The sequence below is a fragment of the Nuphar pumila genome, chromosome 5 (genome assembly GCF_984573655.1).
Source record: "Nuphar pumila chromosome 5, dmNupPumi1.hap1.1, whole genome shotgun sequence".
NCBI classification, from domain to species: Eukaryota; Viridiplantae; Streptophyta; class Magnoliopsida; order Nymphaeales; family Nymphaeaceae; genus Nuphar; species Nuphar pumila.
Window position 1 is genome coordinate 133507652 of NC_143253.1, and position 19619 is coordinate 133527270.

General features: G+C 37.3%; 1 protein-coding gene across 1 annotated transcript; it reads left to right on the top strand.

Annotated features, from left to right (window-relative positions):
* Positions 1-10141: 10141 nt before the first annotated feature.
* Positions 10142-16087, top strand: LOC149838828 (Tetratricopeptide repeat (TPR)-like superfamily protein). Its single transcript, XM_090008330.1, has 2 exons — positions 10142-12396; positions 15842-16087. The coding sequence occupies exon 1, from the start codon at positions 10142-10144 to the stop codon at positions 12218-12220; it is 2079 nt and encodes a 692-aa protein (XP_089864456.1). The 3' UTR covers positions 12221-12396; positions 15842-16087.
* Positions 16088-19619: the final 3532 nt, after the last annotated feature.

Genomic DNA, 19619 nt, shown 5'->3' on the forward strand with positions numbered 1-19619 from the left:
CACCTACACAATTCTCTTCCTCTGAGTTTGCCCATTTTATCTCATAAGCATCATATTTTGGTTGAGGTAGAAGAGTTGCACACCATAAAATTAGTTTGGGAGACTTTAATAGCTATTGTCTCATGAGTATTTGATTCCTCGTGTGTGAGGAACTCACGTATGACCCTCTTACTCTATAAAACTCTAGGGGCATGTAAGCATGTAGATCAAGTTTTATTTGAAATCATGATTGTTAGGCATACTTGGATTTCTTTAGGAAGTGTTTAATGTGTGCATTATGCATGTTTTCTACTAAGAAACCTGCAGCATGTTATGAAGTTGTTCAACTATGTTTTCAGTTTGAGCTTTTCGAAATTTTACACACTCATGATGGTTGTATGTTTAGGAAATGGGGTTTTGAAAAGTATGCATGCGTGTTTTTTTGGTTATGAGGTTAAATGCGATATTAATTTTGTTTTTCTTATAGAAATGCATGTTTATAATATTTATTTAGTATTTTATATTGAAAATCCATGATTTTTTATTGAAGATTGCTGTTTTGGAATTTGAATTTTTGGTTGGGTCCTACAGAAGTCGACCCTTTCATGGTCATGCCTCTGCTCTATCCCTGAGGGTCGACCTCTACTGATCAAGGTTGACTCACCTCAGTTTTAAAACTTTGTAATGAGTTTTGGTGACAAAGAGTCAATCCCTGCATTCAGTGAGTTGACTCCTGTAATGCTTAGGTCAACCCTTGCTTCATAGAGAGCTTACTCTTAAAAACAGATGTGTCAACCCTTGTAACAATGAGTCGACTCATGAACATGAGAGTCGACTAATGAACTTAAAAGTTGGCCCTTCAAGCTATGCATTAACTAATGAGTATTGAAGAGTCAACTCAAAAATAAATGAGTCAATCTTTGGTCTCAGAAGAGTTGACTCTTGAGACACCCAAATGTGGTTTTATTGGCGTTTTGACTTCGAGTATGGGTTGTTAAGCTTGGGGTTCGATGTATCATATAAAAATTTGTTATGTATAGACTGCAATACTTGTATTTAGTATTTTTTGAGTCACTTTTGGATAGTGAGACACTTATGTGAGTGTGGGTGGCCCAAGAGGAACTCATTCAGTGCATTAATGCATATTGCATGCGTGTGATGTATTTGGGATATAGAATCCTACATATTTTGGCTATGAGCATTTTCAAATTGGTAATATCAAGGTATCTGAAAGGAAAGTATATACATGTCATTTGTATTATAGGTGATGACCCTAAAGGTATCTTGTTACAAGAACATGTGTGGGTGTTAACATAGGATACTAAGAGTAATATATGGAAAGATTATGTAATGCACAAGAAAACTGTAAATTAAAACAAAATACAATGTATGTTTTCATAAAGGGTGACGTGCTTGTTGGGTTTTCTTATGACTTGGGCAAGCTTGTTAGATGTAAACAAGTTTGCACCAACCTCGTGAAAAGTTTTTGAAACTGTTGAGCAAGGCTTTTGTCATGTGGATCTAAGAGATTCGTCTCCCGACATGGGGCTTAGGGGACATTGAATCTGATACTCGAAGTGGAGGTAGAGTTATTGCAGTATGCCTGGTAGTGCATTACACTGACTACAACAACAACAACTACGCCTTCATCCCAAAATAATTGGGGTCGGTGATATGAAACAAATAAGAAAATCATTTTGGGTCTTCCACATGAATCCTTCTTCTCCAATCATTTCTATCCAAAGTCATGTCTTCGGTGAGGTTCAAAGCATTCATATCCTTTCCTATCATCTCCATCCAAGTCTTCTTAGGCCTACCCCGACCTCTTTTACCTAATATATTTTCCCATTTCTCCATCCTTCTAATCGGAACATCATTAGGCCTTCGTTGAATATGTCCAAACCACCGTAAACGATTCACTCTCATCTTATTTTCAATGGATGCAATGCCTAACTTCTTACGTATTTTCTCGTTTCGAATCTTATCTTTTATTGTATTTCCACGCATCCATCTAAGCATACGCATCTCAACTACACTCATTTTTTTAATATGATGTCTCTTGGCAGCCCAACATTCCGTACCATATAGTAAAGCGGGCCTAATTGTCGTCCTATAAAACTTTTCCTTTAACCGCAATGGCATTCTACAATCGCACAACACTCCGGTTGCATTTTTCCATTTCATCCACCCAACCTTTATCCTATGATTTACATCTCCATCAATTTCTCCATACTTTTGAATGATAGATCTCAAATATTTGAAACAGTCATCCACCGGTATTTCTTGCTCACCAAGCTTCACTGCACTCCCATCACTACTTTGTTGCTTACTAAACCGACATTCCATGTATTCTGTCTTATTCTTACTTAACTTAAAACTTCTTGCTTCCAATGTCTGTCTCCATAATTCTAAATTAGCATTAACCTCAGCTCTAAACTCATTAATCAAAATAATATCATCAGCAAACAACATACACCATGGCACATTTTCTTGAATTGATCTTGTAAGCACATCCATCACTATAGCAAATAGGAAAGGGCTTAATGCAGATCCTTGATGTAACCCAACCGTTATAGGAAAATTGGTTATCACCCCTCCATAAGTGCGAACATTGGTTATTACTCCTTCGTACATATCTTTAATTATACTAATGTACTTGAGAGAAACACCTTTCTTCATCATTGTCCACCAGAGAACATCCCTAGGTACTCTATTGTATGCCTTCTCCAAATCAATAAAAACCATATGCAAATCTTTGTTCCTCTCTCTATATCTCTCAATAAGTTGTATAAGAAGATGCATAGCTTTCATAGTTCATCTTTCAGGCATAAAACCAAATTGATTCTCCGATATCATGACAACCTTCCTCAACCTATACTCAATCACCCTCTCCCAAAGTTTCATAGTATGACTCATGAGTTTTATACCACGATAGTTTGTGCAATCTTGTATATCACCCTTATTCTTATATAGAAGCACCGAAGTACTCTTCCTCCACTCATTAGGCATCTTATTTGTTCGCCAAATCTTGTTAAAAAGATTTGTCAACCATTCTAAACCTTTTTCACCCAAGCATTTTCAAGCCTCAACAGGTATACCATCTGGGCCAACTGCCCTTCTTGATTTCATTTCCTTCAAAACCTCTGCAATTTTTTTCTTTTGAATCTTGTGCATGAAGTCACGATTCATCTCATGAAAATGAATGGAGAAGTCTCCAAGATCCTGAGCATGACTTCCATTAAATAACTTATCAAAATAATATTTCTATATCTCCTTAATCTCCTCATCTTTGACTAAAACCCTTTGTATTTCATCTTTGATACATCTAACCATACCCAGATCCTTCGATTTCCTATTTCTCATATTTGCAAGCCTATAAATATCCTTCTCGCCCTCTTTGGTATCCAACTTGTCATAAACCTCCTTATATACCTTATCCCTCGCATTTCAAACTACTTTTTTAGCTTCCTTCTTTGCTATCATATACTTCTCCAAATTCTCATTATCACGACTCTTACTTAGATTTCTATAACACTCTCTTTTAACCTTAATAGCTAATTTGACATCCTCGTTCCACCATGATGTATCCTTACCTAGTGGTGCACTGCCTTTAGACTCACCCAATACCTCTTTAACCACCTTTCTCATGCCACCCGCTATCTTATTCTACATTGATTATGAATCTTGCTCAAGACACCAATCATCTTTCTTAACTACCTGCTCTACAAACATTCATTGTTTAGCTCCTTTCAGTGCCCCCCACCTGATTCTAGGATCTATTCTATGTCTACCCCTTTTGCAGCATTTTCTAAATCTAAGATCTAAAATTAAGACTCTCTATTGTGTAGCTACACTTTCTCTTGGTATAACCTTACAATCGATGCATCAACCCCAATCTCTCTTTCTAAGTAGGAAAAAATCTATCTGACTGGTATTAACCCCACTTTTAAATTTTACTAGGTGAGACTTCCTCTTTCTAAACCAAGTATTGGCTAAGATCATATCATAGGATAAAGCAAAATCTAAAATCATTTCTCCACTTTCGTTTCTTTCTTCTATACCATAGCCTCCATAGATACTCTCAAATCCATCCCTACTAATGCCTACATGTCCATTAAGGTCACCGCCGATGAAAAGCTTTTCTCCATAAGATATCCCTTGTAGTACTCCATCTAAATCTTTCCAAAATTAACGCTTAATGAAATCATCTAAACCTACTTGAGGTGCATAAACACTAATAATATTAATAATATTCGTACCTAGTACTAATTTAATAAGTAAAATCCTATCACTCTTCCTACGGACCTCAACTACATTATCTATAAACTCACGACTAATAACAATCCCTACTCCATTCCTATTTATTCCTATATACAAAATCTTATATCCCCAAAGTTCTATCACTTTTGCTTTCTCACCTACCCATCTGGTCTCTTATAGACATAAAATATCAATCTTTCTCCTACACATAACATCTACTAACTCTATCAACTTACCAGTTAAAGACCCTATGTTCCAAGTGGCTAACCTAATTTTATGGTCTTGAACTATCTTATTTACCCCCACCCGTCCAACAAAGTGAGGGAACCCTTGCCTATTTGACACCACACCCGGGTGCCGGTGTGACGCGTCGCTTCTGGGCGACGACCTAGCAACCCTTGCCCATTTATCACTGCCTTCGGGCCTATAGAGTATAGCGTGTCACTTAGTAGGGAACGCCCCAATGAAATTCTCATATTGGTTCATATTCATAGGGTGTGACAAATTTTTTTATGTTGGCTGTCACTGGCCTACTGCAACCCTCATCCTTTATCTGGGCTTGGGACCGACAATGTATAACTAAACAATTATACACAGGAAAAGTTAGTGCATTACATTGACTACAGTGAGATAAATAAAGTCATGGACGCTGGGTTCTAAGGAGAAGGATGTTTTAACAAAGGGTCCCAAACTCTGGTGCAAGTGTTCCGATGTCCTCCAAAAGTTAAAAAGCACAAGTAAATGTATGAATGAACACCCTTGGATGAGCCAAAGATGACCTTAGTTTTTAGGGCAGTGGTGCCCCTTTTAAGTAAATAGGATCGTAATAAAATTGTGTATGAACATAACATGTAATACAAAAGCAACTACATAGAAAGATGAATAAAATATTCATGCATTTAAACTTGACATAGATTTGTGTACTCGACCTAAGGGTAGACACCTGGGTTGGAGGGTCAACTCCTTTTTTATAGCTAGTAGTGGTTCTGATAAGCTGAGGGTCAATTCTTAACTCGAGAGATTCAACCCCTTTTGGTATGTTGTTAAATTTTGTATTGAGAGTCAATCCCTGTGTTAGGTGGGTCAACTTCTTCCTAGTTTTTGTTAGTTGGTTTTGATGAGTCGAGAGTGTACTCTTAGATTGGGAGAGTCGACTCTTTTTCTAATATTGGGTTATATTTGTTATGAGGGTTGACTCCCAAGTTGAGAGGGTTGACTCATCCTTGTTCTTTTAAGAAAGAATTTAACCCTTAGTTGAGGGTCGACCCCTGGTTTAGCAGGGTCAAATCCCCCTAAGTTTTTTCAGTGTGAGTGCTCCTCAGTGTCGAGATCTAATGAGTTAAGGGTTGACTCCTCTCATTTCAAAACAATTGAAGTTTTGGCCAAGTGACCTTTTAGACTGGCTTAATCTCTTACTATTACCTCATGAGGCTTGTGTAAGTAGGTTCATACTAAGATGTGTTGTTTGTCTTATCCCTTCAATTATTACTATTTTTATGCGCCTAACGGTAGATGGATGTAGCAATGATGGACACATGGACATCTCATGAATATCATGGACGTGGACCTGAAACTGCTTGAGTAGTTTTGAAAACTTTGTATATAAATGCATATGTAGATAAACATTTTGTGAAATGAATGACCTTTAGTTTTTGCATACGAGTGTAAATTATTTTATGGATTTGGATCATGATTTGAAACCTTATATTTGAAAAGGAATTTAAATAAAAAAACTTAGTAAAATTTGAGGTGTTACAAGCAACACCTTCAATATGGGCCAAACAACAACTAACAATTTCATTGTGGCATAAATCTGAAACATAATATGCAAAAAAGGTTGACAAGTTTGTGGTTACATTCATGTCACTCATCCAAAAAATATCTAAGAAGGGTGTGAGAGACTTAGTGGTAAAGAAGTTTGACCTATTGACACACTCTGTAATTGTTGTTAATCTTAATACCTAGATATAGGAAGCTGAAGATGCAACCATCTATATTGACAATGGTGAGATAAAGCTGAAGAGTATAGAGAAGAGAGGGAAAGGATCTTTTACAAGGACATAGAAGGTACCTTAGCAAGGGGAGGACGTAAACCATACGGTTGAGGTTGGATGGTTCTCAAGAAGTGAAGGTGAGTGAGGGTCTTTTGGCTGGATCAGATGCTGCAGAGAATGTTGAGGCATGGTTGGAGAGTGTGTTGAACGTTCATAAGAGGGATCATTTAGATAGATCAAAGAAGCATCTTCAGGGGTTCTAGGTTGATATCCCGGTAAATCAACCCTTGAAGGAGATAGTACTTAATATCATTAAACTTTTTGCCATAAGCAATTTCTTGATCATTTGAGCCTGTTGTCAGCCACTGAAAATATTTTCAATTATTAAGTTTTTCATTATGCAACTTGTCATACAACTGAGATGTCTTTGCTTCAATGATTTGCAGTTGTTCTTCATTGTATGAGAATCTATTGAACAAGAACCTTTTCAACTATGTCTTATTAGTGTAAAAGCATAAAATAATTTAGTTGTCCATTAAATGCTTATATAAATTATACAACATGCAAAGTGTTCGACTTCCCAATTGACATTTGTGCATCATTTTCATATGTCATTATTTGTCTCATGTCACTAGTATCTTCATTTTTTTCTATCATTTCTAAGTTTGACTCATCCACATAATATAGTCATTATCATCGATATCATTGACTATTTACTGTTAATGTAATCATTGATATCACTAATTGACAGTTCAGTTGCATAAACTAAATCAAAATTTATTATATATATCGCTTCATTTGCTTTCATGCATGCAACATTCCTGCATTTTTAGTATTCAAGATTAACTATAAAATTAACACCTCCATTATTACACCTCAATTTAAAAAACAAGTTATAATGGCAACCAACTTGTACCTAGCTTTGTCATGCACCCTGAAAGGCTTGATGTCATCCTAATTATTGTCACAAAAATCATTTACATTGGTTTGCCAATATAGTTGCACATTCTTCGCAATAATAATCTGATCATGTACAACATCAATTATTTGTGAAAGTTCTTCAATGTCTTCACATTGAATATCTATATCCTTAATTAGTTCAAATAATTGTATGCCCTCCGCTTGCTTCAACTCAATTTTTGAGATATCAATATCGTTCAATATTTGAGACAATTAGATGTTTGCCAAAGGATTAAGCTTGATAGATAGTGTCTGAAATAGATGCACATTTTCCACAGGATTCTCATAATTTCATTCATCAATTGTTTCTTGTACGTTACTTTCAACCTTTTCTTGTTTAACTCTAAAAGCAATAACTTTTTATTTAACTTTGCGAAAAACTAAGTAAATATTGTTACTAAATAAATTCGATTTTACATCATTATCATCCAAAATACCTATTTATATATGTTGACCATCTAATTTTGTATAACTATACTAGAAAATCATTGACTTTTTCACATATTTAGTTTTATGAGACATCAAAGCTATAAATTCATTATAGCTACCATTTTTTAAGACTACTATATATCTCCAAGTAAGGTGAAAAATGTTGTAATAATATATTTTAATTTTTTTGGAGGCTATCATTAATTGACTACACCAATCATACAACATAGCATTCATGTGATAAAAATAGCACGTGAGAAAAGGTCATTCATATAACTTCATACATTCAATTAATATAACTAAATGATAATTTTGATATCAAATATTAAATAAAATATAAAAAAAACATCCATAACAACAACCAAACATAAATATTAAATGCTCATATCTAAAAAAAATGAAATAAAATAATATACATATATATTATTTATATAAAACTCACATTTTGAGCTAATCAAGAAAGTCGATGAGGATACCACAACTTCATCGGAATGCAGCAAAAAAATTTCATGAGATTTATCGCAAGTAGAGAGAAAAAATATTGAGCGTTCCAGAAGGAAAAGGGTTGGGGTTCTTTCTACAAAAAAATAAAAAAAATAAAATGAACAAAAATAACTTTATATATGATTCGACAAGCATGCAAATGTACGTAAATTTGCGTACCAAAAATTTGTGCAGATAGCCACGTAGGAAAGCAAGTAAGAAGCAAAAAAAGATTAATATAACAAAGATACAAAAAAAAGAGAGTGAAAAACAATAGAAATTGAGTGAGAAGTGGGAGGTAAGTAATTTGAAAAGCAAGTGAGAAGCATGTTGGAAGTGTGCTTGCCTCAAATAACAAACGAATCTAGAGAATAACGCATAGCGCTTCGTGGTTCCCCAATAAAGAAGCACTTTCAATAACTTTGGGTTGGGATAGCTAAGTGGATTTGACAAATGAACTTTGCTCATTGCAAATTGATTCGTTTGTCTTAGCACTAGGCTTGTTTACGTTCGTGAAACAAGCTCATATTTAGCTCAACAAGTCAAAGTAACAAGCTCATTTTAGGCAAGAGTAGTGAAATTTTTAGGCAAGAGTCGTGAAATCTTTGACTTGGTGAGGTAAATTAATATGCTTATTTATGAAAAATGAATGAGTTTTTATGAGTTAAATATTTGATGTAGGAGCGGAGCAAAAGACCTAGATCCATAAAAGGTTCAATTGACTTCATTTTTATTTTGGATTTCTATGTTGATATTCTGGTTCTTGTGTTTGAATCACAGTATCATATTCACATTTTTAGGATAGGTCTTATCTTTTTAAAAGGTTATCTTAGGCGAAAGTTTGTTTTGAATTAAATTAGAAAATCTCCTTATTTAAAAAAAGAATAGATCTCATTGTTAAGGCAGAGTTGAAGATAAGAAAATTTCAGTTATTTAATTTATAATTATTTGAAAATTTTGTTATTTTTATATTTATTTATTGTTTTTCTTAGATAATTCATAGTTGCTTAGTTTTTTCTCGTAGATCAGGCTTTCGGTTTATGGATAACCTGGTGGTATGCGTTGTAAAATTAAAACATGAATGAGATAACTGGATAGTTGGATGGTTAGGTTGCACTATCGTAAGTGCAGGATCTTGGGTTTCAAATCTACAGAGTTATCCTCTTTCTATCTTAAAAGAAAGAGAAAAAAAAACAGACATGTAAAGGAATTTTCTTGGTTGAGTTTTTCACTTTTAAGAGAAAAATCTGACTTGGGTCTCATATCCAAATCCAACTTTCTATGCTTACGTAAACCCAAATCTTGGTCCAACAAGGCCTAAGTAAGTATGCATGATCCGGATCACACCTGGTGTTTGGATATGGACTGCACAAATACGGGTCGGACTTGAGTTGAACATGGGTTTAGAGCATCATCCATTTGCATCCCTGATTTCCCAACCGGTAGAGATGTTTTTTTCAATTTTATCATTATCGGTGCCGATAGGCCTGTATCGGCTGATATGCATCGCAGAAAATCGATACACTTCACCCCTGAATCGGTTATTTTTTAATAAATATAAAAAAGACTAAAAATAAAATTTTAATATTATTTTAATGGTTTTAACACTTGTCACATTATGATTGACACGTAATATTTTTTTATTATTTTTGGCTGATATAGAAGGATTTACTTATCAGTATCGACAAATACAGCTGAATCGGTGGCCAAACGATTCAAGGCCGATACCGATACCGATACCGACAACATTGTTTTTTTCGTCTGCAGATAAAGTGCTCGTTTTAACCAAACTAAGTCTGTTACCGGGTCCCGGGTCCCGTATCCGACCCATTTTCATTAAACGGGAACCCTAGCTAAAATTCTGAGCAGCTCGATTTCCCGCCTGACTGCTGCACCATCCAAACAAGGCTGATTTTTCCGTAGCCTTTTCTTTCCTATCAATCTGATTCCACAAAGGTAAGGCGATCAAATTTCCTGGAACTCTTTGCGCTCTTCAAATGCATTGATGTGAGTTCTGTGTTTGTTTGCCTACGACCATGCAATCTAATTCCAGAAATCTCATTTCCTTCGTAAACCGATTCCTCAAACTCTTCGCCGGATTCAGGCCTCTCTCGACCGATCGCCGGCCTCCTCTCAGAAGGAAGAACGACGATGTCGCGTCGGAACCCAACTCCGTCTCTCTGTACCTGCGTAGGGCCAAACTCATCGACGCCCTCCGCTTCCTCCTCCGCAATCCCGGCGGCGGTGCCGCCGCCGTCGAGGCGACGATTCGGAGCCGTGCGGCGGAGATCGACGCCTTCGTCGCTTCTCAGATCATCCGCGGATCTCCATCGCCGGAATCCGCCGTCTCCTTCTTCAATTTGCTCAGAACCATCCCGGGGTTCGCCCACAACCAGAACACCTGCCACTCGCTGGCGAAGCGCCTCAGCAACTCGGGGCATACCGCGGAGCTTAGGTCGTTGATCGGATCGATCGAGTCCGGCGAATTCGAAGGCGTTTCCGTGAGCTTCATGGATCGGTTGCGGTGGCATTCCGGCACCGGAGATCTCGAAGCCGCTGTGAATGTCTGGATGGAGATGAAATCCGTCTACGACAAGAATTTATCAGCGAAGAGGCCGTGCTCGGAGTCATACAACATCCTCTTGAATCTGTATGCTGAGAAGGGGAAGCACGTCGAGGCGACGAGACTGTTTCTGTACATGGTGAAGCAAGGCGCGCTCCCGAATTCTCGAACGTATACGATCGTAATGAGGCATTTGGTGAAGTTTGGAAAGGTGGAAGTGGCGATGGAGATCTTCAAGAGGTTGCCGGCAATGAGGATCAGGAGGACGAGCAAGCAGTATCTGTTGCTCATTGATGGTTTCTTGAATGTTGGTGATGCTCAAATTGTTAGCAGTTTGGTCGCTGAGATGCGGAAAGATGGGGTTCTTCCCGGCCGGGCGTTGATGTCGTCGGTGAAGTTCTTGCAAGAATCGGGATTCGTAGATGAAGCAGAGGAGATTGTGAGAGAGTTTTTTCCGGATGCGAGAATCGGAAATTTAGGCACCCAACTAAGCTTTCCCAGTGAAATATTTGATGATGACGATGAAAACGGTGATGAAGCTGATGATGGTAATGATGATGACATTCATGGGGTTGATGATGACTGTGCTACTAATTGCTCTGCTAGTGGGTTGAAATTGAAGCCCTGGATTGACCCTAATGCACTTGCAAGCTGCTTGAAGAATTGGAATAATGATGATGTTGCCGCCTTAGAGAATGCAAAATTTGTTTGGACGACTAGGCTGGTTAGCAAAGTACTGAGGGGGTTTAAGAGGGCAGACACAGCTTGGGAGTTCTTCTGTTGGGTATCTCAGCAGCCTGGTTTCACTCACGACATCTACACAGTTTCCAGAATGATTGTCATGCTCGCCCGCCAAAGGAATGTTGATTTGGTTGATCGGCTAATTGAGAAAGTTAAGAGGGAAGGCATTCAATTATCGTTTAGCACGGTTAGATTGATAATAGATGCGTATGGGAGAGCAAAGAACCCAGATGCAGCTTTGAAGGTATTCCGCAACTTGATGTCGCCATCGTCTGGGCTGAAGCCTAATCTTTTGTTGTATTCTTCCCTTATTCGCACTTTAATCAAATGTGGAAGGGCCACTGGTGCACTGGATCTTCTTGAAGAGATGATGCTGACGGGTATTAGTCCAGATCTTCAGACTTATTCAGGTTTGATGCAGCACTTTGCAGGTGAAGGGGATGTGAGGCAGGTACAGCAGTTGTTTGGGATGATTAGACAGAGTGGTATAAAACCTGATGCACACACATATAGCATACTTATCAATGCATACTGTAAGAATGAAAGATCTGCTTTGGCAATGAGAGTGTTCGAGGATATGGTAACAGCAGGATTGGTGCCAGATTCATCCACCAAATCTTTTCTAGTCAAGAGTCTTTGGAAAGAAGGAAAGCTGCGTGAAGCTGCGTCGGTGGAGGAGAGAATTGGCGATGGAAAAGATGTTCTCCCAAAGGCATTGCTCGGACATGTATGGTCTGTAAGCTCTTCAGATCTCATGCATGTTTACAACATCTATGCAAAGTCCTTCATGAAAGAAAATACTGCCATTTAGTCAACAAAGGATTTTCCGAATACCAAGTGCTTTCTTCCATAGCAGCTGTTTTGACTGTTTAGGCATGGAATTGGGTGTCCGTACAAATGCACATTCTTGCGCAGATATGGAAAGATCCGGTGTGGCATTAAGTCGGAGGATTCTGTGCATGGAGATGTGTTGTGACGTGGGTGAAGGTGAGAGAAAAGTGCAAGATGATGTAAGATGATAGTACTAGTACTGCTAAATGTGTGCTTGTTCATAATTTTCCAGAAGGACGAGTGCCTAAGTCTTGGCTCTTGAGGAGGAATACAATCTGGAAAATGTTTATTGCAATGCAAGTTGGGGTTCAATGTCAATATGAGCTGCACATCACTCATTAGTTCTTGAACATGTTTAGCAAATGCTCCACTTCATGATGATCACTTTCAGCTCGGAACTGACTCTTTGAGCTGCTGAAGGATGAGGTCTAGTTAACTTGTCATTTATATCTTAGCAAGTTCATCAATGCACCTTTTGGGGATTCTCTTGACATAAACTTTGAAAAGAATATTGTTTAAAAGGGAATGATTTGAGAAAACCACCCCAATGCTTAAGTTGATGGGCAAAATTTTGCCCTAAACCTTGAATACACTTTTTTGTTGTGTTTGACTTGCTCGTTTCAGTGGTTGATTGTATGTTGATTATAATGTTCTGGTTTTTGGTCAAGTAATTAATATGCAGTAGTTACTAGTGTATCAGGTCATATTGATTCCTGTGACCATGAATTATTGTCTTGTCTGACTTGCATGTATGCATATTCAATGATGTCACTTTGTTGCATTTGGTTCTTGTTAAGCAGTTAAATATTCTCTGTTTATCACTCAAGTATTATTCCACAGATATATTTGTTTTCAATTTTTCATAAATTGAACAAAGAAAAAATATGATTATGTGAAACTATGAAGTGCACATTTGTTACATGAATATACTGTCAAGCAGTCCTCTATATGTTCTTACATCAAATATTGTGCCGGATCTGAAAAGTGTGCTGTCCGTAAGGTGTTCCTTCCTGAAGGACATACTTTTGTCCAAAGCTAGCATCTTAGAAGCTGCTTTTTTCAGATTTATCTCATAATGAAGCTGAAGCAATCAATCTATTCAAAGGCAAAGAGATTGGCTGCTCAATCACTTGTTGGTTGCAATTTATTCGTGTTTTACTGTCAGTGAGAAGCCATGAAAGGCACTGAAATTCTGACAAGCTTTTGGAATTCCATATAACCCTAGAAAGATGAGCATGGATATTATTCTGATCTATTATTGTTTTGGCTGGGTTTGAACAGAAGTAGAACATGGCAGTAGGATTAATTTCCATTATAATCTATGTAACCACATTTTTCCTTTCATTGTTTTCTCCCAATTTCAAACCACGATATCTATATGCAGTTATAAGTTAGAAAGTAGTCATGACAAGAATTTGCTAATAATTTATCACAATTAGACTTAATGGATGCAAAGCCCATATGTTGTGGCACAAAATCCAAGATACAACCAAAAGAAGCTAAAAAAGAGACTAAAGCATAAACATGGCCAAAAAAATGTATTACATGCACATTCACAAGAAGACCAAGAAATAAAATTGAAATAAATAATTTTATTAATGACAAGAAGAAATATACAAAATTTACAATACATCCTCACTACAAAACACTGAAGCACACACTCATATTTACACTCATCCTCTCTCAAGCTTCACAATGAGTCCTTCAACTCATATATAAGGCGCCTCATATATAAGGAAAATTTGAAGTACTAGCCGTTGGGATGGTCTAGCAGCTAGTTTGATTAGCCCTATTAGACCATCATAATGCCTAGTAAGACCCATTGACTGGTCGAACAGCTAGTTGGACCATCCACAAAAAAAAATAAAATAAAAATACAGAAAACAATGCTTTGAACCTCACCGAGGACATGGCATTGGATAGAAATGATTGGAGGAAAAGGATTCATGTGGAAGACCCAAAATGAATTTCTTTTTTGGTTCATATCGCTGACCCCAATTGTTTTGGGATGAAGGCGTAGTGTTTGTTGTTGTTGTTGTTGTTGTTGTTGTTGTTGTTGTTGTACAGAAAACAATCCAAATCTATCGTATAAGTATATGTTATGTATACCCTTACTAGAGAACAAGAAAAGTTCAAGGTTACAACAGGTATACATCAAGTATACCTTGAATGCAATGATAGAAACAAAAAAGGAAAAAATTACAAATGGAATACCCATAAGTATACTTTAGTATACCTAGGTGTATACATACAAAAATGTACAGCTAGTCATCTATCTTAACTAGAGTTACCGGAAGTTCCCTTGGGAGTGGGGAAGCGCGCTTCCCCAAAGCGTGTTTCGGAAGCTCGAAATGTCGCGCTTCCCAAACATGTTGGGAAGCGCACCAAAAAAATGGGAAGCCTATCTATTGTATAAGTATACGTTATGTATACTTCTACCCTAATTGGTATATGTTATGTATACCCTTACTAGAGAACAAGAAAAGTTCAAGGTTACAACAGGTATACATCAAGTATACCTTGAATGCAATGATAGAAACAAAAAAAGGAAAAAATTACAAATGGAATACCCATAAGTATACTTTAGTATACCTAGGTGTATACATACAAAAATGTACAGCTAATCATCTATCTTTACCAGAGTTACCGGAAGTGCCCTTCGGAGTGGGGAAGCGCGAAACGGTGCGCTTCCGAAATGTGTTGGGAAGTGCACCAAAAAAATGGGAAGCACGCTTACCCCTTTCTTTTTCTCTTCCCCCTTGCTTTTCCCTTGCTTCCGGTTCGCTTCTAAGTCATCTCGTGCTTCCCACTTCCTAAAATTTTGAAAGTGCCTCGCTTCCCGCTTCCCGCTTCCCGCTTCCGCTTCTTCAATTGACAACTTTTATCTTAACATATATTTGATTGATGCAGGACAAACCTGCTCGCTGTGTATGACATCACAGAATAATATAAATGCATTAGAACTCTTTTTTTGGGGATAAGAAATACATTAGAAGTTAGCAGTTAAGTGATAAACCAATTTCTGCTTTCTGTCATATTGGGAAATGAAGAAGCTTTTGTGATTAGTGTTTTCATGGTATGAGGGAAATTCTTATTCCTTGGATTTCTTGTATTTGATCAGTTATGTAGGTTCCTTTTGGGAGTTAGTAGTTGGAGTATGAGTCAAGGATTTGGGTCAAAGATCCTCTAGCAATGGTTGTTTACAGGAAAGGCATTGAGGAGGCACTTGAAAATTTGAGGTGGTAGTAACAGTGTTTACTTCTTGCCATCGGCACCCAAAAGCAGAGTTGTTATTTTCCAGTTGAAGGAATTGGAGGCTTTCACTTCTCCAATTCCTCAATTCCCTTTTAACATCCATCTCTGAAACAGAGCCATGAAATACCTTAACATTAACAATGTTAAGTTTTCTAATAATTTTTTTATTTGTATAAAACTAAAAGATATTATGCATATGCTTTCAGCAGAACCGGCTAATGCATAGTTGAAAACCATGAATTTATTAGACATGAAAATTGGCATAAATGTGAAGGCATTTTAAAGTTTTTTTTAATTAATAAATTCAATAAAATTAAATTTCTTGACTATTTCTTCTCCTTTTCAGGTACTGTATCAGGTCTGGTTGAAAATGGAGGAAACTGCTTTGGAGAAAGTGTCCACATGCAGCAACCTTGATGGCATAAAAGTCTGTATGGTTACTACGATAGCTATTGTGCCAGGTAAGAAGCTGCCTTTGATGAAATCTCTATAGACCATTAGTCACTACTTCAGTCGTATGTACCTTTAAGATGGTCTTGAATGCAAATTCCTAGTAAAGATGGGTTGAAAACTTATGCATTTTGAATTTGCAAAGCTAGAAGAATGATCATTATCTTTTCATGTGAATCACTTCTGTATTTTGTAAAAGCGTTTATTTCACATTTATCTGCAATGTTCCTTCTATGGAATAAGAAAAGTGCTTCAATTATAAATAGAGTCAAATGGAGAAATAATAGCTAAACGGGTCTCCTTCCACGTATAATGTGGTTTAGAAGATTGGCCTGTTTAAATATTATTTTTTCAGAAAGAGTTTATGCTCAGACACTTCAAGAATATATCTAGCTTAGTTATTGAAAAAAAATCCATGCCATAGAACCATTGTGATGCAACATTTTGTATAATTTATGACTATATAAATTTGACCAGCAGGGTGTAGTGACATGAGGGTTGAAAGTAAACTAGCTGGATAGAAACAAATAATTTGTCTTTAATCAGATCTTGTAATTTTTTGTGAAACTAGTCTCCTCCAACATGGTCAAAACAGGAAGAGAAAAAATCTGGATATCATAAGTGAACTCTCTAGTTTTCTATGTTCAAAGATGTGGCTGATTGTTTCATGTTCTCTAGTATGGAGTTGTCTCGACAAAGCATTCAGGATAAGCCAAGATGATGGTTCTTCTGGTTAACTAATTGTGTAGTGTTTTTTTTTAAAGGAAAATTAATTCTGTAGTGTTAAGAGCATTTTACCAAACTAACTTTTCTTCTGTCAAAAATGGTCACACGATAACTGTTCACATTTTATGTGATTGCAGGTGTGCAAAGAGGACTTGAAAACTCCTGGACAAGGTGCGATGTGTATGGAGCCAATGATGGCCTACTTGCCTGTTCATGAGCTCTGCTTAGAGGACCACTTTAGAATTGAGGTCCCTTTGGTATGATATTATGTTTTGTAGTACTACGTCAATAGAATCCACCTCTTCAACAGGGGCTATCTTTGTAACCTTCCTAGATGGGTTTTTGGTACTAGGAGAGCCTCAAGATGTATAAGTGTTGGTTTCTTGGGTCTAAATTGTTGGAGAGAGACTGGAGTTTAATGTCTAGTGCTCTTTGATAACAAGAAGTCGAAGCCTTCAGGCACCCAGAATGAAACTGGTACGTGAGAACCTAATATAGCAGGCACTGCCTTTTCTGTGCTGCTGAAATACATCCACAAGAGTTAGGATGTATCGTCTAGGCAATATTTCAGTTGGTTTCAAACAAGAGTCAAATCGTACTGATAGAAATGGCTTGTGGTATTACATGGTATAACTGTAGCTGTTATTTAGTACCAAATTAAAGGTTAAGCGTGCAACTTCTTACCCGAAGGGGGGCAGCACCAAGTCAGCTGTTGACTTTTCTTTTTCTTTTTTTTTTCGAATCTTGATTTTGACTTGTTAAACACAGTAGTTATCCAGAATTTTGTGTATTTCTCACAATTTAATTCTGAAAAACCAAGATGGTTAAGTGGCTAATATTTTATTGTTTCTGATGTATAATTTGTCATTGAGTATTGCAGTTCTTGTGATGCTCTTTACAATGGCGGGCAGGTTGAATATTTTATGATGAAAGTAGTGCTGCAAGTTCCGCAAAAACAAACAATATATGGCTTAGGACTTTTGGAGCTTTCTTTTTCTTATATTTATGACGCAGCCCATCAAATTTTTTTGAAGGACCAAATTAGATGGATGAACAATAATAAAATTTGTTCATTAATACTAACAAAAGATTAACATAGTAAGGAGTACTTGAATTCTTCAATTTATTATCTACCATGATGAGCCTAAAGCTTGCCTATCAAAATAATCTGTCATGATGAAACCCCAGGCCCTGCGATATGATCAATTGATCATGGCAACAAACTTTTAAAATGGTACACAATGGCCGCCAATTTCTCATGAGAAATTGTCAATTTCATATTTCTCATGTTTTTACTTTTTTATCTATCATATATAAGCAAAAATTTAAAATAAAAAGTATTCATAAAGAAAAATAAAAAGTAAAAAATATATAAAAATCAAATCACCTTTTTTTGCACAAAAACAACTAATTAAAGCACAAGAATCACAATGAAATTGTGAAATTTACATTTTAAAATGGCAACCTAAAATGTAGCATTTTTTTGGTGATATTTTCAAACATCATCAAGAGTTTGGGCCTGAGTTTGAAAACAGGCCGGGTCAACCCAGTGATGGCTCAGATCGTCCAAGTATTGGGTCAAAATCCAGTACAACTCGTCTCTTGGCCGAGTCATGAGCTGACTCTGTCGAGTCAGTTGAGTTTTAGCATGACTCCGCCTATAGTTTGCCCATGACTCAGCTGAGTCATGGACACACACACACACACATATCTAGTAACTTACCGAGTTGACCCGGCTAGGGATGGCAGTGGGGCGGGGGACAAGGTTTCCACCCCCGCCCCGCCTCAAAATTTTATCCTCCACCCCCGCCTCCATCCCCGTTTCATACCCTTCATCCCCGGTCCAAACGGGGATGAGGCGGGGCGGGGATATTGCGGGGAAAAGTAGTCGGGGCGGGGATTAGGCGGGGATCGTGGCGGGGAAAAGTGCACGTCCACCCCCGCCCCGCTTCCGCGGCGGGGATGGATTTTATCCTCCACCCCCACCTCCATCCCCGTTTCATACCTTTCATCCCCAGTCCAAACGGGGCGAGGCGGGGCAGGCCCCCGCTTTCCCCCGGTCCACTGCCATCCCTACACCCGGCCATAAGGTTGATGTCCAAAGAGAAGCTTCCCAACATGAATGCTCAAGACAAACACCTGTGCTGTTGAGTTGAGATGGATATCTTTGAAGGAATAAATTAGATTGGACGAACGATAATAAAATTTGTCATTGACGCCAACAGAAGATTAACACAGCAAGGAATACTTCAATTCATTGTCATCGTGATGAAACCCCAACCCCTGCAGTATGATCACGGTAACAAACGTTTAAAATAGCAACTTAATGGCCACCAATTTCTGGCGAGAAATTGAAAATTTCACATTTCTCATGTTTTTGTTTTTTATCGATAAAATATGAACAAAAACCCAAAAAAAATATTTGCAAAGAAAAAATAAAAAGTAAAAAATGTAAAAAAATAAAATCACCCATTTTCCACAAAAAAACAACTAATGAAAACATAAATATCACGAGTAATTTGTGATATTTACATCTTATTGAAAATGTCACAATATTGTGCTATTTTAAAATGCAGTATTTTTTGTGATATTTTCAAAATATCGCCGATATTTACCACATAGGGAGTGATTATCTCCGTCTGAGATGACATCCTCATGGCTTTGTTATATGTTACACACTCTGGATGAACAACATTGCACAGCTATTGTGTGAACAAGCCCACTTGAAGTCCAGGCCACAAGGCACATCAGATCCTGTATCTATCCAAATTCCAAAGTTATCTTGATCCAACGTGCCGCAAGGAATGTAATCCCTCCAAACCATACAAACATAGAAAACGAAACAGCAATGCATTTGCCCACTGTTTCAGTGAACATACGTAGGATGTTGGTATATGAGTGATGCACCTAAATAGCAAAAGAAGATGAAGAATAAAGAGGTGAGAAGC

What these genes read in the sequence shown, in the direction of transcription:
- LOC149838828 (XM_090008330.1), top strand. Translation starts at nt 10,142, where the DNA reads ATGCAATCTAATTCCAGAAATCTCATTTCCTTCGTAAACCGATTCCTC.